This window comes from Lolium rigidum, chromosome 3, assembly GCF_022539505.1.
Source record: "Lolium rigidum isolate FL_2022 chromosome 3, APGP_CSIRO_Lrig_0.1, whole genome shotgun sequence".
Taxonomy (NCBI): domain Eukaryota; kingdom Viridiplantae; phylum Streptophyta; class Magnoliopsida; order Poales; family Poaceae; genus Lolium; species Lolium rigidum.
In genome coordinates this window covers 35,018,591-35,039,450 of record NC_061510.1, presented here as the reverse complement: position 1 = coordinate 35,039,450, position 20,860 = coordinate 35,018,591, and the positions used below count along the sequence as shown (strand labels likewise).

General features: G+C 42.9%; 2 protein-coding genes across 2 annotated transcripts in view; one reads left to right on the top strand and one right to left on the bottom strand.

The window, feature by feature from the left end:
- Positions 1-5,653: 5,653 nt before the first annotated feature.
- On the top strand, positions 5,654-12,394 carry LOC124701418. The gene is made up of 11 exons (XM_047233465.1): positions 5,654-5,828; positions 5,915-5,976; positions 6,561-6,644; positions 6,770-6,874; positions 6,966-7,073; positions 7,185-7,256; positions 7,357-7,407; positions 7,861-7,923; positions 8,064-8,188; positions 10,530-10,722; positions 11,536-12,394. The coding sequence occupies exons 1-11, from the start codon at positions 5,741-5,743 to the stop codon at positions 12,244-12,246; spliced, it is 1,662 nt and encodes a 553-aa protein (XP_047089421.1). The 5' UTR covers positions 5,654-5,740; the 3' UTR covers positions 12,247-12,394.
- A 3,436-nt stretch (positions 12,395-15,830) lies between these two features.
- The window catches only part of LOC124694643 (ent-kaur-16-ene synthase, chloroplastic-like), an 8,336-nt gene continuing 3,306 nt past the window's right edge, over positions 15,831-20,860 (bottom strand). The window contains exons 3-14 of the mRNA XM_047227609.1: positions 19,421-19,697; positions 19,110-19,293; positions 18,697-18,914; positions 18,489-18,609; positions 18,320-18,417; positions 18,020-18,234; positions 17,812-17,924; positions 17,622-17,717; positions 17,320-17,535; positions 17,067-17,208; positions 16,718-16,963; positions 15,831-16,172 (exon numbers count right to left, since the gene is read on the bottom strand). Of these exons, the coding sequence (XP_047083565.1) occupies positions 15,831-16,172; positions 16,718-16,963; positions 17,067-17,208; positions 17,320-17,535; positions 17,622-17,717; positions 17,812-17,924; positions 18,020-18,234; positions 18,320-18,417; positions 18,489-18,609; positions 18,697-18,914; positions 19,110-19,293; positions 19,421-19,697 (2,268 nt within the window). The remainder of the gene's footprint in view (positions 16,173-16,717; positions 16,964-17,066; positions 17,209-17,319; positions 17,536-17,621; positions 17,718-17,811; positions 17,925-18,019; positions 18,235-18,319; positions 18,418-18,488; positions 18,610-18,696; positions 18,915-19,109; positions 19,294-19,420; positions 19,698-20,860) is intronic.

Genomic DNA, 20,860 nt, shown 5'->3' with positions numbered 1-20,860 from the left:
AGAGAAGAAAACTCAAAATAGTTAGGGTTTATAAAATAATTTTATTTTGTAAAACATGGATGAGATGATGCATGATGCATGATGATGCACAAAAGAAAAAGAACAAGCAAATCTAATAGGGTGCTATCCGGGGCCGTTACAATCGACACCACTAACAAGGAACCTCGCCCCGAGGTTCCACCTCAAGGTACGGGGGAGAGAGGTGAACTATCGGATCTTCTGGCGACGTGTCGATCTCCTCGACACCACTAACAAGAATTCTTGCTCCATGTTGATCGGCGACACCACTAACAAGAAGTCGTTGTTCCGGTGACGATGATGGCTCCGGAGAAACAAAGGAAGGAGTAACAGTCACACGGATCCACCAATTCAGGTAACAAGAGCGAATAATAAGAGTAGTCGGTATGGTGATCAGCCCATCCCGCACTCAAAGTATTACTCTGCACATGAATAGGAGAGTCGTGTAACAGCTCCTGAACTCGATTGACGATATCGACAAGCATTGTCAGCGAAGATTCGACGGAACCAAAGAACAAGGAGTTGAAGAAGGATCGCAGAACCAAAAGTAACGTCAACGGAGCAGACAGAGGTAGCCGCCGGTAATGTTCTTTGGTCGGAAGGTCTTCAAGGATCGGTCCTATTAGGTTAAGGCATAGATCGTCCAACCCACGTCGGAACCTAAGACTCAGAGAAACTCAGATAAGAGAGAAGACCCAAAACTCGCATAGGTAAGAGGAGAAGGAATATAGATAAGGAGAAAAATAGAGCTGATCAGATCTATCCAACGAATTTTAGAAAATAGTTTGACACTAGACACAACGTCCGTTGGCAAGGTTATCCTACAGGCTGGACTAGTGGGGTATCGTAAACCTGATGCTCTGATACCAACTTGTGACGCCCCGGAACCGGTACCATGAGGATTCCAGCGATCCCGCCAAAATCCGCACGATATCGATTCAGAGACGCCCTCCGACACGACGTGCGCGACGAATCACACACGTGATGCCATAGGAATTAACACGAGCGGTAACCTTACAACAGGATTACAATAGAGCCCACAAGATACATATATTACAACAACAACTCCAACGAGTCAAGAAACAAATATACAATACAAAGATCCGAATCATACAGAAGATCGAATGCGTCCGAGTACGGACAAGATACAAATTGGGCTAAGAGTGCTGAAGATAACCAGTGGCGTCCATAACCCTGCCCAGGCCAAGCCGGAAGGGTAACCTTGCTAACATCGTCTTCATCGAACATATCTTCATACCTGCCCGGTTATATCCCGTAGAAGCAGCAATAAGTACGGGTTCGCACTTAACAAGACTTCAAGACGTATAAGCATTCGTCAACCAGTCGTCCTTTGTACTTGAGGCACGCAGGGGACTTAGAGGACGCAAGAGGAACGTCATAGGCAATATGGTGGAGTTAAGCGGCAGCGCAAGCACTAAAAACCTATAGAGACACTCTACAACATTCGTCTAATCAGAGAAGGTGAGAGAGCGCATAAGGTAACAGATAAAATACTACACAAACATAACCTGACCCGATTACACATATCCCCTTCAACAATTGCGAAGAGGCAATGTAAAAGGCACTCAACGGTGGACAGGTTTTATTGGGTAACGGTTGTAGTAAGGCTATATTACTACGCAAGTTATTATCAGATTATTAGCAAGAAGATAACGGTGTAAGTTGTTCTATGATCAAGCTATACAATTCCAAGTCGTCCATAACCACGGACACGGCTTATCGATAAGATGTACACCCTGCAGGGGTTGCCCAAATGTAACCATACGCATGCTCGACCCGCTTCTTACAGGCGATGTCTCACAACAAGACCGTTCCCAGTTCAACAAGAAAGTCTAGGGGGGCCACCCAACTAAGCTACCCGTGACGAAGTTCGGCCATACTCCGAGACGGACCCAGAGGTTGCGTATGCGTCTAGGCGGGCACTAACGGCCAAGCACTAGATAAGTCGTCTAGCAATTATGCGAGTGCGATACTGAAATAAACCACCCGAAGGCAACAGAAGTAAACACCCGAAGGCAACAAGTATATAAACATGCATGCGCCAAATAAAACCAAGGTTGTGGCCCCCTTTTCAACAGACTTGAGAAAAGGTAATGGGTGAGGGGGTCCCAGTGAATCCCCACGCATGGGTAGAGCGCTCAATCTCGGAACAGATAACAAGAACTCGGGTCCTAGGGGACATTAGCAAGTCAAAGTTCCGATGCTTTCGCAAAGGGGCTCACAGTATGCCTCTCGCTTACAATTTTAGTTGTTAACAATTAAGTAAAGCATGAATATCTCCATCAACCGATATAGCATGTGATATCCTCCCAACAACCCAACATATCCCGATAACGGATCGAGATAAACAACAGAGCCTAAACACGCCTACGACTCGCAAGGCTCAAACATCAAGCAACGGCTATGGGTAAGGAATGATACATATAGGATTATTATGGTAAACAAGTGGAATAGGACACGTGACTCGATAAAGAATCGCAACATAAGGATAGCAGTGCGAGGGAGAGAGTAAAGTAGGTGAAGAGAGAGGGCTCGCCTGTGAAAAGCTGTAGAGAGCTTGTCGTATCTCACAACACCACTTCGTGATCCTATCCGGGAAGAAGCAAATGCTGGAACACACAACGCATGCAAATCTTATAACTACGGATAAAGAACCGGCATGCTCAAGATGATATGCATGACATGGCACATATGATGCGATGCACTTATCCAATCTAATCGGAGTCGAAACCCCGGACAAACAATTATTAGGTTCACGTTATTTTTCTACCGGCAATATTAAATGTTGATTAGCATGGCAAGACAAGGAAAGGGTGAGCTACTTCAATATTAAACGGAGCGGGGAAACCTAGTCGGTGTTCCGAAATACTCCGCATATATGTTAGGTGAACATGCATAACTATCAACGGACGACATGATGCGAGATGCAAACAGATGAATGGATGGCATATTCATATTCCTTGCAAATTTCTGAACAACTTTCATATATAACACATTTTATTTCGTAATACGGTTTAAAAGATATGATTTATGCAAGATTTGACACATATATGAAATTTTCAGAAAAACAGGAAAGCCTGGGGCGTTTCTCACCGAGGGGGGATGAACCCTGGGTCACTGACGCGCGGGTCCAGGAAGGCTGACGAGGCAGCTGACTGGGCTGCGGGTGGACCAGAACCTGCGGGGGGTTTCCGTAAAAGGTTCGGAGGGCAGGGGTTGCGGGTTGATAAGGAAAGAGCCGCGGGGGTCTCGGTGCAAAACTGACGAGATCTAGATCTGGGGGGTTTTCTTACCCACGGAAGAGCTAGCCACTGCGGCTGACGCGTGGGGTCAGGGTGCTGAGGTGGTTGCCAGCGTGGCGAAGCATCCGCGGATGCACGCCAGGTGCTCGACGTCGTGCGCGTCGCGGCGAGGGCGGTCACCGCGGCATGGCGCGGAAACTCGCCAGCGCTAGGAGGCGTCCCAGGTCGCGAGGCCGGGCGCGTTGGAACCGCCTCGTCGGCGCGGATCTGAGGAGGGCGGCGCCGGCACCTGGAGGTCGCCGGAGATGGCGTGGACGGCGGCATCTGCGGGGAAAACGACGGGGTCACCGTCGGGGAGACGTTCCAGAGAGGTAGGAGGAGCGGAAGGAGGTCTGGGAGATGCGCCCGCTCACCTGCATCACGTAGGTGTGCTCAGGATGGCCGGGGGAGGACGGAGGCGGCCGGAGACGGAGAAATTGGCCGCCGGTGCTGATGGGGAACGAGGTCGGCGGCGGCGATTTAGGGCGCCCTCGGACGATTCCTTGCAGAGGGAGGTAGAGGACGACGAAGCGCATCGATTGGTGGTGGTGGCGCGGCTCGGGGTGGTCGGAGACAGTGGGGCGCCGGTGAACTGGTGGTGGTGGCGTACGGGATGGGGTTTCTCCTCCTGGTTTCTTTCGTGGAGGGGAAGAAAAGGAATAGAGAGGACTGGAGAGGGAGGCGTGGTCCAGCCGCGAGGAGATAAGGAGGGCAGTGTGAGAGCCGGGCCGGTGGCGGGGGACCTCGGGGTCACGCACATGGCATGGAGGTGGGAAGGAGGACCTGTCGTTGTCCAACGTGACGAGGAGGAAGGATGCTGTTTCTCCTGCGTGAAGAGGTATCGGGCCAAGGAGGAGAGAAGAGAGGATGGGCCGCCGGGGTGGGCTGGAGCTGGGCTGCAGAGAGAGAGAGGGAGCGTAGGGGAGGTTTTAGAGTTTTTATTTTGCAAATCTTTTCCTTTTGAAACCTGTTTTGCAAATTGAATCCAAACCAGAATTCAAACTAATTTTGAAAGAAAACATTTAAAATATTTTATTTGTTTTGACACTTTTGCTTTTAGGGTTTTGCTTTAAAAGAAAAAGATACAGGGGAAAGGTTTTATTATAAAAACCATATGAGAGAAGAAAACTCAAAATAGTTAGGGTTTATAAAATAATTTTATTTTGTAAAACATGGATGAGATGATGCATGATGCATGATGATGCACAAAAGAAAAAGAACAAGCAAATCTAATAGGGTGCTATCCGGGGCCGTTACACCCCCCGCGGAGGGTTTCTCGCGAGGTGTCTCCTCTTCGCGGAGCGGTAAGCTCTTTGTCATTTGTTGATGGGTCACCACGAGGGCCCAACAGCATGTGGACCGTGGTACCCTCGGTGCCACTACACCGGCAGTAGCCCCGGGGCCTGGCCCGCATGAGCCCAACAACAAAGGGAGATGGACCCATTAAGACGCGTGCCCACATGGTCGCACGTGGCGCGGCTCGCTTGACAACCGATAGCGTCTTCAATCCTGGTCGTAGAGATCAAACGATAGGCTCCCACGGGCTGCTGGATCGTGGAACCGCCCCGACGACTAGATCGCGGAACTCGAATAGGGTGTGCACACTAGTATGTGGGTGCACCGTGGCCACCTCTGTCCAAACTTACCTATGGCACATTGTTTTAGATAGTGCGCCACAGGTGAGGCCATACTAGTGGCTCACCTTCTTTTTTGGCGTGCTACGGGTAATAGGAGTGGCGCACCAAAAGTTGGTGTGCCACAAGTAAACCATCCATTTATAGTCGTATTTCTAGTAGTGCAAAAAGGAAAATAACAACGCTTGGCACGTTAGGAGCACCTTCTTTAAGTCCAGTCTTTTATAACGTTTGCCTGGTCTTTTGACTCTTTCGAGTCGGGTAATTCTTATACCGCGCTAGTCGGTGCCTACTAGGCGCCACACACCCCCATTTTCGTTTTGGGCCAGCCTATTAGTGTAGTTTGGTGTTTGTGTTCCAGTTTTTCTATTCTTTCTTTCCTGTTTGGTTTTGTGTGGTTTTTGTTCCTCTTTTTGCCGGGTTTTCTATTTTTTCTTATTTTCTTTTTTTGGTTTTTGCTCTAAAAAATTCAGCTTGAAGAATGTCCAAACTAAAAAATGTTCCAATGTAAAAAAATAATTAAACTATGGAAGATTTAAACAATGTATAAATTTTGAAAATTTTCATATTTGGAAAAACAAATTTTGAAAAATGAAAAGCTTTTTCGGATATTATTGGGCCGCTCTTCTGTTAGAAGGCTTCAGGCAGGAGTTCCCCTCATTTCGGCCCGACCACACAGACGCTGCTCCAAAGACGAAACCCTCGACCTCGAAACCAAAGCGCCTCCGTCTCCTCTCGTCGCAGCCTCCGGCCGATTCGAAACTGAGGCCTGAGCTTGACTCCGCCATGGCCGCCGGCGAGCAGCACATCACCCCACAGATCTCTTCTTCCTCGAAAAATTCTTCCGGGAGGCCCGTCACGCCGTTCTGGAAAGGTCGGCCGCGAGCTCAAACTAGCCAACCCCCCTTCTCTGTGCTGTTCCGCCGTTGATTTCCATAGATTGTTTTTTTGCCGATGCAGAGAAGTACGAGAGGGACGCGCGGAGGTACTGGGACATCTTCTACAAGCGCCACGAGGACAAGGTTGCGATTCTAGCCCCCCTTTTTTGTGAAGTGAAATATTAGTACGATTTGGTAGCACGGGATTTTGCGAGTCTATGCTGCAGCCAGGGTGTTTGGTTACTGAATCAGGATGTACATGAGGGGCGTTACATGTCCATCATTGTCAGTAGAGTGTGCAAGCAGATAGTGCACAGTTCATATATGCTTTACCCAGAAATGTACAACATAGCGTACTAACTCGGACAGAGATGTGGAACCTGGGGTGTAGCAGAAGCGCAAAGCACTCAAACTATTTCCCTGTGATTTCTTATAGTTATGCCATGTTTACCGGTCGTGGGTTAGGTACTTCACTACTTCAGTTTGCTTTCCCTGTACACAGAATGCCATCCCTGTTGAAATTGCTCTGTACTCTTTGTTGATAGTTGCTGTAAAAAGGAACCTTGTCATAGCTCTTACTGAGCATTACACCTAATGATCCAGTGTGGATTTTTTGGCTCTTGATCAAACATGCAGCTTCCATTTGTTATAAACTTCTGTTGCAAGAGTGTCTCCTTTTTTAGATTTAATTTTTCATGCATTTGATTTGTGCTCTTCGATTTGTATAGTTCTTCAAGGATCGACACTACTTGGATAAAGAATGGGGAAAGTACTTCCAAGCCCAAGATGGGGGAAATTTGGTGGTCTTGGAGGTGCAGACACTGTTATCTAAATCCACAGTGCCAGTGCAGATAGCCACATATCTGCATCTAGCTTATTTTCTTGTTTTTCTCTTGCTTGCATAATATGAGTATGACTGGTGTAAAGTTCAATATAGGTTGGCTGTGGAGCTGGAAATACAATATTTCCGTTGCTGTCTACCTATCCAGATATATATGTTCATGCCTGTGACTTCTCTTCCAGAGCTGTTGACCTAGTTAAGGTAGTTGTTTATCTCTGTGATAGCTGAATCATTTGTTCATCTGCTCAGTTTCATCCCATTGATGTCGAAATTGGTTGAATCATACATGCAGAAACACAAGGACTTCAGACCTGACCGGGTTAATGCATTTGCATGTGATATTACATCCGAACAACTAACAGAGCACGTGGAACCTTCCTCTGTTGACATTGTGACAATGGTAACGTGTTATACTCTGATTACACATTGACATGTCTATTTCCGCAATCATTTTAGTGTCTGTTCACATTTGTTGTCAGACCTGTGAGCGTACAACTAACATATTAAGTAGATCTTTATGCTCTCTGCAGTTGCACCAGATAAAATGCCTTTAGTTCTGCAGAACATCAGAAATATCCTCAAAGTAAGTACTTCTTTCACTTCCAACTACGAGACCTTAAGTTTTCATTTCTCAGATGTTGTGAGTACTGATCTAGGAAACTGAACTATTTATTATGTATCAGCATGGTGGCCGTGTGCTCTTTCGGGACTATGCATTCGGCGACCTTGCTCAGGTTCGCACTTCTTATGCTTTTTGAGAAAATTTCTAAAATTATGACTGTCATTTTATGGCCTCTACAGACTTGGCTGAGTACGTTTATGTCTTAGTATATAGTTATGTATTGAATAGGAATGTTTTGCTTTATTAGATAGGACAGAAAAGTCCCCTCTGTCTAGCTCCATATTATTCTAAGCAGTATTATTTTTCTTTTTAGCAACATGTTTTAAACACATAAATTGCCTCCTTGTGTCTGTTTTCCTTGCTATTATGTATGAATGTGCACTTGGTCTTTTCATTTCTCATTGAGGTATCCCAGTATGCTACTTGCCTATTTTACCTATGTCTTCCATTAAGTGATCATGATACACAAGATATAGGATAACTAATGCACTCATGTAGCATCTTTTGAAGACTGAAGTCATTATGCATTTAGGTAGGTATCTTATTATCTTGTAAATTTTTGTAGGAAAGGCTTATGTCCAAAGGCCAGCAAATAAGTGAGAACTTTTATGTCAGAGGTGATGGCACGGTGAGTGGATTACAGATAAACATATTTTGTAATAGAAGTTCACAAAATTTCACAAAATCACAGTAATATATATATTTCATGCACCACACATATTTGCTAAAATATAGTTGACTTATTCTCCAAATGTTGATGCTCTGCAGCGTGCATACTACTTTTCAAATGAATACCTGGTGGATTTGTTCTCAAAATGTGGATTTACTCTTGAGGAAATTTGTGTACACAACAAAAAGGTTGAGAACCGTTCATTGGACTTGGTTATGAACAGGTAAGGGTTTATTTATATGTTTTTATCTCCTATGTGCTGCATAACTTGATATTGATCGAAGCAACAATAACTTAATTACATGATCACTTTTAAATAATGATACTTTTTCTGTACGATTTTATAAAAAGAAATAGAAGTTTAATGAGGACTTATAAACTTGTTGCACATCTATGGACGGGGATTCCGTGCACACGGGCGCCAGTGCACCCGCCAGCTGGTGCCCTGTGATTCGTCTGTTTCTATGTTGCTGGCTGTGCCAGAAAAAAATCGCAAGGAATACGCACGCTTGAAAAAAGCCTGTATACGAGCTGTTCGTATTGGACTACAGTGTGTGGTTCAGTAGTTTGGTGGGCGGTGCGGTGCCTTCAAGTCAATTGTGCCAGAGAAACACGCACCGAGGAGGCAGTGAAGGCGAGGAGATGGACAAGGAGAGCCTGGCTGCGCAGTAATGGTGTGCGGCAGATATAGAGGATGCAGAGTGGGGTGATGACAGCTCATATACTATGTTGTGCATGCAGAACCAGTAAAAGGAAAGCTGACCGGTCAACAAAATAGAGTATACACTTCTGTCAGCAAGCCAGGCTCTTGGCTTCAATACAGGGTGCAAGATAGAAATGGGCACACTCAAATTTAACTTGATTTATCAATTTGCTTACACAAGAGTGCTCACGATAATGATAAAACCCATTGCTGATACTGAACATCACACTAACACTAGAAACACATACCCTAAAAGCATCTTCAACGGGGGCGACCCAAACGGACGCTAAGCGACCGTTCGCGTCCGCTGTGACTGAAAATCCGTCTGAGCCCTGCTCCGCTCCGAGCGGGGCGGCGCAAAGTGACCGGGCTGTTTGCGGCGACGCAAATCTGGTCCAAATATGCGTCAGGTTTGCGGTTGAGCCGATCGTCCTCCTTTTCCTAGCTCGTCGAACTACAAATGTGCGAACCAGAACTCGTCCGCAGTTCCGCACACTAGGCAACAGATCAGAGGGAGGGAAGGCGTGACTGAAAGAGATCCTTGAGCGGGAAGACGATGGTCCTCGTGCGAGAAGGAGAAAATTTCGCAAACAAGCAACTCTTGAGGTTGTTGTTGCACAAACCAGTGATTCAAATATTTTATTGCACAAACCAGTAAATCTAGAGCTAATTGTTTGGCATGAGCTATGAGCTATAATGATCTGTTCATACAGCTTAGCACTGTATTGGGCAATGAGAGCCCACCTTATAAGTGACATGGATGTGGCCTTGGCAAGTGAACCCGGTTTTTCCGAATTTAGAGTCGTTGTTTCCGGATTTCCGAATTTTGTCAGATAGTTGAATTACAACTAGTCGTTGTAGGTAGATTAAATCAAGACTCGAACCCGGTTTTTATTTGAACATCAAGTCATGCTATATTTTAAGCAAGTACCCGGATGCGTTTTTTATTTGAGGCCTCCTCCAAAGAAAAAACCTCCAGGCGGGCGCATTTTCTGACTGCCTCTCAATCGACCCGGGGGGGTATTTTCCACCGCCTCCAAAAATTCTTTTTTTGCCGACGGGCTAACCGCCTCCAAATTATTGGAGACAGGTTTTAATTTGGAGCACCTCCGAAAATATTTGATTGAACACGGTTAATTCCTTAGTGGCCATGGGGAAATGTTTGGAGCCTGCCCATCTAATAGCCGTTCTAATCCTCTGTGCAAGCATATTGTTTAATTGCACAATCTGTTAACTAGAGCTTCTTGCAACCAATTACCCTAGTGTCACTAGTTTGTGCAACAAAATATTTAAGTCGCTGGTATTGCACCAATGACCTCAAGATTTACTGGTTTTTGCAATTTTCTCTGCGAGAAGGCAATGGCTAAAAGCCTAAAAGAGAGGAGGAAGACGTCACGTGTTGGGAACTTGGGATAATATACTATCATTTCCAGCTTCACTATACAATAGCACACCTATCCTTCCTCACGCTACAGACCCCAGGCAGCTAGGAGTACAGTGCAGAGGGGAGCACAGTACGCGTTGAAAATTTGGAGACACATCAAGTATGCGGTGTCGGCACAGTGGCTATACACGTGGTACATATTAAATGCGCGTGGCAGGAAATACACCAACGATGCTCATATATTTCCCTAGATACGCTACTCAAATTCAGTCAGTACAGCAGATGATACGGATAGGTGGATGGCTAGATTGCCAGAACCAACGGCTTAAAGTCGCTCCACCTGGCAGGATCACTGAAGCTCATGTGCCATTACGACTTTTCGCACATCTATTACATTCCTTTTACATATCTTCCTTGATTATTGATTTTTTATGTACAAATGCTTGAAATGCTTAAATGTTTGTCAATTTTACTTAGGAATTGGATCCAAGCTACGTTTACCCTTAACCCAGCTGGTTCTCTAAGTCCAAATAATCAGCACGGCCACCATACTTGTGAAGGAAAGGAGGATAAGCTAGCTGTTGAGACATCTCAGAAGAGCGATAGTGAAGAAATTGATCTTTCTGTGGATTTTAGCAATATGTTTGGAATATCGCGCTATCTTGATGAGGTAACGTTGGTGTTTTTAGTTACCCATTTGAAGTAAGAAATGTAAGATAAAATGAGTCAACTATGAAGCTGTTACCCAAGGAAGAAAAATAGTTTATTGTGTTTGATAGTCATTAATTGGCACTAGGGGTCTGTTTGGTTTTTGCCCAGGGTAGACCCGCCAACGCACGGGCGAGCCAAAATATTGGCGCAGGTTTCCATCGCCCACATCTAGCCAACCGTGGGCGTAAAATTGTACTAGAGAGGTGAAGCCATGAGCATGCCAAATAATTGGCTTCAATCGAAACAATGGCCAACCACTTGGTTAACACCAATTTTTTGGTTTGGCTGACCCTACATAACCAGCATGTGACAAAAAAAAGATTTTCTTTGGCTTTATTCCCTGCACCATCAAAAACAAGGGCACTATGGTAATTTCTGTTTACTCTGATTTGCTGGTTTAAGATCATTAGTTTGTGAACCCCTTTCCTATCCGTCCCAACCGGAAGAATAGAAGAACAAAACTGTTGCCTATCCTCGTTGATCTGTAGCTTTAGTTTGCAACCCAATGGTTGGCACTTGGCAGTAGATTCTGTCAGCTGCAGTTGTTGGTTGCCACTGGTCTGATCTTTATTTATATGAACATAATATTCACTGTATTTACAGTTAGATATCAGTTAAATTCTGATTAAGAACAACGCCATAGTACTTCTAAGCTGACTTGACTATCTTTCGTCCACGTATCATGACTTGTTTTCCCGTTTATGTTTGATGTAAACTTATAATACTGCTAATTTTTGTGAAAACTGAACAAATTTTTTCTAATTACATGTAGGCGCAAATCGTTAGGATTAAAGCAAAGGGCCATGACTTCAAAATAAAAGTTCTCGCGAAAGAATACCAACACACCTGCAAATTAACTGGCCTAATGCTCTGGGAATCAGCTCAGTTCATGTGCAGTCTTCTAGCAGAGAATCCTTCCATAGTTGCTGGCAGAAGGGTGTTGGAGATAGGCTGTGGCTCAGCTGGCATCTGCTCAATGGTTGCTGCCAGTTTTGCTCAGTTTATTGTAGCTACTGATGGGGATGAAGAATCGCTCGATCTTCTTAGGCAGAATACTTCCTCTAATTTGGAGGCTGAATTTCTTGACAGAGTTTTGATCAGAAAGCTTCTTTGGGGCAATGAAGACAATATGAAGGCAGTGAAGGAGCTTTCTGGCAATGGTGCAGGTTTTGATTGTATTATTGGCACTGATGTGACCTACAATCCTGATGCCATACTTCCTCTCTTCAAGACTGCTAGGGAACTGATTTCTGACAAGGCCAATGGTGATTCGGGGGCAGTTCTTATTCTTTGCTACATCCAGCGTCGTGTTGACGAGGATTCTATCCTTTCTGCCGCAAAGGCCCAGGGATTCAGGCTTGTGGACAAATGGATAAATGGAGTTAGCGAGAGTAATGGTATCATTAGTTCTTGGTTCTGTGGTAATGATGTTTGCAGTGCTTTCCAGAATGTAACATTTTCCATATTGTATTTTCAAGTGTAAGACATTGGTGTATACCTGAATTCCATGGTTAAGTTGCAGATTTTTTATTTTTTTGGGGGATTAGTGTACTAAACAAATGTTTTTTGTGTGTGGTAATTGTATACTGAAGGAATGATATTTATTTTAATGCCTGTTAGTGTCTGAAGCATGTTGTTTCTTATTTAAAATAATGCAATTTGCTATGGATCAAAATATCTGCAGTTAGAAAGCAGTTTAGGGACCCCATAATGGCTGCTACGTTTCGCTTATCTTTCTGTGGTGCTACTTTGTTATGCTGACTCTTTCATTTTGTTTGTTAGGAAGGGATTACAGGTTGTAACAGCATAGTTCGTTGTGAACATGATGTCGGTTATTTGTTTTCAGACATCACCCTGACGCTCCTGGCTGTTTAATTTCTCATCTTACAGTGCAGTTGTTACTATGGCACCTGAAGACTGAAGGTACATCAGGTAAGGTGAAACATGCTGAAAACTTGGTTTCAACTTTATTCCCTTCAAGTTCAATAAAACAAGCTACTTCCCCGGTTCACTAGTGTAAGACCTTTTAGCAAGCTACATTATGAACTTGTCTCTCGGTGCTTTTAGATTCGGCCTGCACCAGGTCAGAACTCCAAAGCATGATTAATTGAAGCGCCGTATTTCAGCTGTCCATTTTGTTTTTTACAAAAAATGAGATGCATAGTTTTGGATAGGTAATTTAGAAAGAGACACCGTGGCAGCTTTAAAGGATGCTCCTTGATCGCAATCTCATTGTTTGGATTCTTGTATGGAATATTGCTTCATCCACACGGTTAGCACTCAGCAGACTGCTAAAGCTAACGCTGTGTCATGATTTTCTTACAACTCGCTAACTGAGTATAATAGGTTAATTCACATTCATGTTTCGGACAGACCAAACTAGCAGCTGTTAAGCATGTATAAAGCTCTCTATCCATTTACCGTAGTAGTAATCCAGCACGGCAGCATGCATATCTATGTTCTTCAGCCCTGTAAAGCTTACAGAATTTCGAAGGAACTTAACGCTGGGTGCTTTCAGGGTGGTTATCTGGTAGGTTCTAGAATATCTCTTACTACACAGGACATAACTCCATGTGGCCCCCCATTTAAATAACTCTAGATACACTATCCAATTCAGGCCCCCCTCCAGAACCGTAGCCCTGTGGCCCCTGCCTACCTCCCATTTGCACAGAGGATACAACGAATTGAAGTACTTGGCACTCTTAGCCCCTGAAATGATCCTAGTCTTACATCTTTGCTGAAAAGTCTAATCCGTTTTCTTCTTCGATTCAAGTCTCTGGAGAAACAAGTAGCAACATCGATTCAACTAATTCTGTAACAGCTATGCATAATCCACATCAAGTTATTTATTTTGCAACTTTATTTTTCTGATTCCTTTCTGGATTAGTCCCCCCCTCCCTCAAATAAGAAGATTAGTTATTGGTTGTTCTATTCCTGCAATTATGTTCGTTCTGGAAACTGCTGTAACAGTTGGGGCTTTGTTCAATTCAGTTCTTGAATACTTCTCTCCTTTTTATCTTTTACGTCTAAGAAGGGATTAAATCTGCAAATCGTGTTGCACATGTTCCTGTTACCTCGTGATTATAATCTCGGGTTTACTCAGTCTCATAGAAGTATCAATAGTCAATTAACAATGTGCAATTCACATCATTATATCAGGTTCTCAATTAATATGATTTTTGTTTACTAGGATGCATAACCTGCTTCATATTCACAATTTAAGGACCTCATTGATTCACGAATTTGGGGTTTATAGTAATAATTGTATGTTGGCTTGCAAATTCACAGAAGACAAATTCTCGCTAGTTGGTGACCTAAGAAAATAAGAAGCTCAAGTTATAATGACTGAACAAGAACAGGAAACTATTTCTTCACTGATTTCCTTAAAATTTGAATCAGAAGATAGGACCTTACAATTAGCCAAGGATATGACCGAAGATTCATTTTAATGGACTGAAGTAGATCATCCTAGGGGTAATGCACACAGCCAGTCAGCCACACATGAATAACGAGTCAGTTTGGCAATGGAGAAGTTTCTGGGTATCTTTCGTCAGATATTAATGTAGTACCAGCACTCTCTGAAGTCACAGTTCCTAATTTTCCAGACATTTTACATTGGAAAGGATATGTGCGGTAGTTCTGTCACCTTATTCAGTACCTTTTGGGCTGGAAATGGTGGGCTCCAGTCAACATCCAACTAAAGAAGGTTACATGTACAAGTTCACGAGTGGACCAACACCATGCCATACAACTCTACCTAAAAACTAGTCTAGGGGAGAAGCTGGTGAAGTCCTCGGGATCCTGCTTTTGCGCACTTGGGAAACTGTCTTCTGAATCACATAGGATCGAATCACCAGCAACCACCAGTCAACATCCAACTCCACTTCAGATCTTTGAATCAACAAATGGATCGCCGTACCGGAAACTGTCTTCTGAATCACATGTTGCAATATCTGGTTCTGATACTTCACTGCCATCGGCACATTCATCATACAAGAGTAATCCACGTTATTCAAGGATGCTCTATCCTGAAGTATCTGATGAGATCAGTTTGGGTGAATAAGAAGAACCGCTCCCAGGAGTATTTGAATATCCATCGAGCATTGATGTTTTTGATCAAGGGAACATGATTTTTAACCAGCAAACCCAAGACATCATTGCAGTGGATCATGATACCCACCTTGTGAATCAAGATTGGTTCTTGTCTGGGAGTTCAGGACAACTAATGGAAAATTCGGGATATGGTGGATCTGTGCTTAAGGTATCTATCTCCTTTGACTGATATTTCGCTTGTGATTTGCTTTAATTATTGTATAAGTTCTTAGTGTCCTCTCTTTTCTTTTCACTTCACTACCTGCAAAACAATACAATCACCAGCCCCTTCATCATTGTACTTAATGTCCTGTTTGGCGACCCTAGTATTTTCTTAGACCATACTGCTGCGCACGCCCTAACAACTCTATTTCCAGCTCACCCTCCACATTGAACTTACCTAGGTTTCAGCTCTTCTCAAACTGTGTGGAGGACAATGGTGAGGCTACTAACTTGACAGAAATAGTTTGGCGGAGCTAGATTGGTTGTGGTGACAACACTAATTCCACTCAAGCTATAGAAATAAGTGAAAAACATGACACAATGTATATGGATGGTGCCACTGCCTCTGCTCCATATAGATGGAAGTAAAAATACGGAAAATCCTTCGAGAAAAAGTGAAAATAACGAAGAACAAGATATAGCAGAGTTGTGAACTTATAAGTGATCATGAAAACAAGTAAGATCCATATAAGCACAATATTGAAACTTCTGTAGAAACCAAACCACTAGCATTGTCTTTGCACTAAGAAAGAAAAATGCCTTTAATAAGTACAATGTCGATATCCGGATGACCTTTACACAAGAAACCGGAACTACACGGGAGAGAGTGATCTCCGTTCCTCATGAGACTTCCCAATGTAACCGTTTAAATTAGCTTATATTTGTTCATGTGCCCGCTACATAATTAAACATGGTATTTATAGTATACCAGATCCCTTTTTATTTTTTCTTCTGAGGATAGCATATGTTCATTTACGAAATCCTTATCCGGTTTAATAGCAAAGATGGATCGCTAATTTGCAATTTCAGAGGCTCATAGATAACTGCGTTCACTGTGCTGATCATTTCTTCTGGTGAGCTATATCCATCAGTCTGCGAGTAGAATAAGTGATTTATCTTGCACATCTTCCAAAACAGCTCCTTGCAGGGCCTAGGAACAACACTATCTTCCATCAGAACCAGCTTCAGCAAATCTCTCCGACACAACGCTATAGAGTCATGTATTGCCTTCTTAGCCGCTTCCGTGGACAAAGAACCACCACTGTCAAGAACATATAGTGAAACACTATTCACTTTTCCCTGTTTGCCCTCCCTCTGCAGGAGTAGGCCGAAAATAGTGTCAAAAACAACAAGACATCAACCAGTAACTAACATTTACTCAATAAATATGTGTTGTCGAGGACTCAAATAATTTATTTAGACAAAGGGAACCCATATATTTCAGCAGAGTTCTTTGATTTAACTTATCAAAGTGATATTTCTTTGAAAATTGTAAACACTTTTTTGTCTGCAAAATTTTAGCCAAAATAAATGAAAATAACTAAATAAGGAGTGTAGAATTACTTTTTTCTGTAAATGCGGAATTTAATTTTATAGCCTCTCACATTTTTTCCAAATGACATCTTTGTAAATAGATGACTACGAACGGATTGTTGTGACTTGTGAGAACTTATAGTCCTTTAACTAAAAAATGGGATATGTAGTACTAAAACGCTAACTATTTGCATGTATTGGAAAGACGAATTGACATGAAGTGGTATGTTAAAGCATACAACTTATATTTATACACAGCTATAACAATTTTTCATGTGTTAGAATGGAATTTACATGGTCATTCTGTCATAAACAGGATAAAATACCTCAAAGCCTTGGATGTCATTCAGGAGACGACAACAAGTGCTCATTAGACTGAATAACTCATCGTACTCTTGATCTTCCACAACGCACATCGAGAGCTCTTGTCCTAAAAAATATAATGATGGGAGCACGATAGGCCCCAATGCGTAGGAAAATTTTGCATTTGTCATGTATTCATCAATTGTTGGCACATATTGGACCCTAGTCCATTCTGCTTCAGTCATCATAGACTTCAATGTATATATCCACTGCAGATGAATTTCAATTCATTATCCACGCAAAAGATGAATTTCAACTTGCAATACTTAACACAATGGAATGCAGAATTAGGATGTCATAGATGAAACTCACCACTTCAATCAGGTGTTTCCTAACATCACGGTTTTGTGCTGCAGAAGCCACCACTGCAAGCTGATTTACTGTAGCATAGATAGCACGGAATACTATCTGTACTCTGTCAGAGTGAAACTTAAGTCTCTGGTGCTCATCCCACCTAATACAAACCATTACCAAATGCAGGGAAGGAAACTTATCAGCAGCTGCACAAGACACAATAACTACTTAACAAAAAAATAAACAAAGTGACCAAGTTAAGGAACTGTACATCTCAACTAATGTTATGAGGTTTTCTAGCTCTTCCTTTGATCCCCCAATATCAAAGAAGTCATCAACAATAGTTGTGAGTATAGCATTTTTGACCCATGAAATGCGAGTATCAGACAGTTCTGGAGGGAATATGGTAGCGGCAGCAGCGAGATAGCAATACGTCTGCCTTTGTCGTGCAAATCGCAGTTGGTCCAACCTGTTCCCTTGCACCCAACTGTTGGGACAAAATTTCATAAGGTAATAACAGTAAAGAGCATAGGAAGGTGCTAGTAACATAGAAGAGCATAACACGCAGACTACCTTTCAATATGTAGGAGTTCACGCTGGTAAATAAACTGAGAAAAAGTGAAATCTTCAATAGCCAAAGCAAGAAGGTCTTTGTTGACACGACATGGCCTATTTATGTAACATGTTTGAAATTGTTAGAGAACATTAAGATTAATACGATTTTAAGAGAAGTTATTTTTGTAAAATAAGAATTCTATCTTACAAGTATTCTGTCTTCAGCATCTGATAACCCTGAATGTCAAAAGTTTCAATGTTCCTCTTGTGCTCTAGACGTTCCATTGTGGCGTAAAAGGGGAACTTAAGAGCATACTCCACCTGAAATTATGGAAGCATAGCTTTCAGTCAAAACTGAATTCTAAATCCAATGTAGGATCAACTATATTCTGGATTTTTTTTTTCCGTGCAAGCACCTCCTCAAAGATTGGCACTTTCTGCACACCATATGAACACAGTTGTTCCATCAATAAGCTGCCTGACCAGGCACCTATGTTATCTAGGATCATTTCAGTTTTTGATATGCTAGCATTTGAAGCCTTGTATAGTTCCAATAATGATTTTGTATCATGTAGATATCCTTGAAGTGAATTATGAAAATTGGCGGCATCAGCAACATGGTAGAGCTCACCTGCATCAAATTAAAACTCAAAATTTAAATCGAGACAAAATATGCAACTGGTAGTAACACAGGGAATTCCATCGTGGGTAAATACCAGAGGAAACATCATATCCATTCATTCGTAAAATACGAAACGCCATTGCACATGTTGCTACATCCAGCATGATTTCCTCATCTCGCTGTAACCACAGACTGCAAACTAAATATAGTCAAGTTGACATGCTACTACAAATACGTACCAAACCCTTACGCATGATAATTACCTGTGTGTCACGTCCAGGATGCTCTTTATCTCATTAGAAAAATGACGAGATATACCAATCTTTTCAAGAGAATCCACCATTAAAAGCTGACATGAAACATTTATTGGGTAGACTGTTGGTGCTGCAGAAGACTAATTTTGTAAGGTATTTAGCAGTAGTCTACAACTCACAAAGTCCTCACTATGCCATGTCAGGTACTCAGCCTTACCTGCACAACCAAATGCACTAAGGAGAGACTTTAGGTATTGGAGGGCTTTGTCATCATAATAGTAGATTAATGCAGCAGCGGTAGTGGAAGGAGAGTTAAACAAGGATCCATTCTTCCTTTGGAACTTCATAACTTCATTCCAGTCCAGCAAGTTTCCTATCCCTTCAGCAACATAAGCCATGTATGCTTCTCTCCCGTAAGATTTATCCTCAGAGAAGCTGTACAAATACATATAGAAGGATTTTCAGAATATTACTCATGTAATGCCGAGATTTTGAATGCTATTTTCATTGGTAAAAATCAAATAAGATGAATAACAATGGCCCATTTTTGGCTTCATGTTATGTTTTTCAGCGTTATCTCCATAAGAATAAAGAGATAAGAAACAAATCCAGGATAATCATTTGACGAACCTTTTCAATTCCATCTGTTGTATGTGAAGAATCACATCAAGATCATTTTGTCTAACAGGAAATTCCAAACCCATTCCCATGGCTAGGCTAACCATACCAGGAAAAGTAATATTGAAGCCTATAGGAGCATAAGAAGTCCGCTCATCCATAGCGATGGAGAAATTTTTTCCAATAAATTGTAGCCCTGTCTTGTAAAAATAATTATAGTTATGAGAATATGCATCATCTTGTCTCAGTTAGAGATTTGATATCGTCTAAGTAGAAGAGATTAAAACAACATGAACAAGTAAGGAATGCCTATTTTTCCATACCTCTTCTGATGTGCTCTGCGCCAACATCCCATTTTTTAAGGGCAACAACGCACGCCAATGTTGATAGGAGAACAGACTTGCTGGTCGGAAAGACGAGTTCGCTGATACCCCAAGATCCATCATCACGTTGGTTTTGCAATATCCAGTCGACGCATTGAGGGAAGCATGGAGTCTGAGGAAAACCTCGCAGGGGCACCATAGCCACCCATGCCGTGTCGTATGGAGACGGTGACAGTTCAGGATCCTGGAGCTGTTTCTTTATTATAGCCTCCCGTTCCTAATTTGAATGTTGAGACATCAACATGATGAGAGCAGACTCGAAAACATATCGCAAAGGAGGTTGAGAAGTGAGGCTCATACCTTGTTTCGCAGGTTTGTATCTTCTCCTACCGAACTCTTGTCCGTATATGCTGTTAGATGAAAAGAAGATCCACGGCACACGTCAGTTAATTAGATGGTTCTGCTCTCACACATGCAAGTAGGTGAAATTTGTTTTTTTTTTCCGAGTAATACTCAGTCTGCAAGTATTCGAACTAACAAACGAAATCATATTATGGATGCGCGCTACCAGAAAGAGGATAATTTTGTGATTTTCTGTAGGAGAGGAGACGTATGCTGGCATGCTCTCCATATGGTAGGAGTATAAAGTTTTACCTTCTATAAAGATAAGGCATGCTTTTGGTGTGCTCTCGAAAAAAGAGAGTATAAAGTTCTTTGTCCTACTGCCATTTATTGGTGCTTTCTAATTTAATTGTTTCCTTTTCTGTGTAAAACTTACCAAATACAATGGTTGGAAGCATGTTAAAATTGCTCATGTAGGACTGATTAGTGATTTCTCACAGCATATAGAAAGAAAAATGAAATTCAGAGCATTGCCAGAAGCTCCTTTACCTGAACAACACACGATGGGCATGGGAGGAGGATGACGGCCGCGAGAGAAGAATGCTTCGTGCTCGGCAGCATGGGCGGAGGCGAGGCGGGCTCGGTGTTGGTGCGAATGGGGCTTCGACACGAACCGCGGCGGTGCTAGAGCTGGAGCCGAAGGAAGGGTGTGGGCACTAGCTCTACTGGCCGCCTGCCGGCGATGTGCCGGGAGGGCCGAAGAGGCCCCGGCTACTCTCGTGTTCGACATCATCGACAACATTGAAAACGGGAGAGTGGCCGGAGATGAAGGTAGCGCGTCCATGTGTCTACATATATACGAGTAGAACGAGGAACGCATGCAGCTAGCGGCAGCAGCGTGCCAGCCAGCTAGCTAGCACGTGAGGTTTCGGAGAATTATAAGCTGTCGACTGTGACACGCATGGATGTATGCACGCTCGCTCGCATCAACGTGCTTGTCCTACCACCGCACGGGCGTTCGATTCTGTTTAGACGGCTCAGATCCACTGGTGCTGGAATTCTTTTCTGGTGATACAGATTACAGAGTGCTATGGTGAA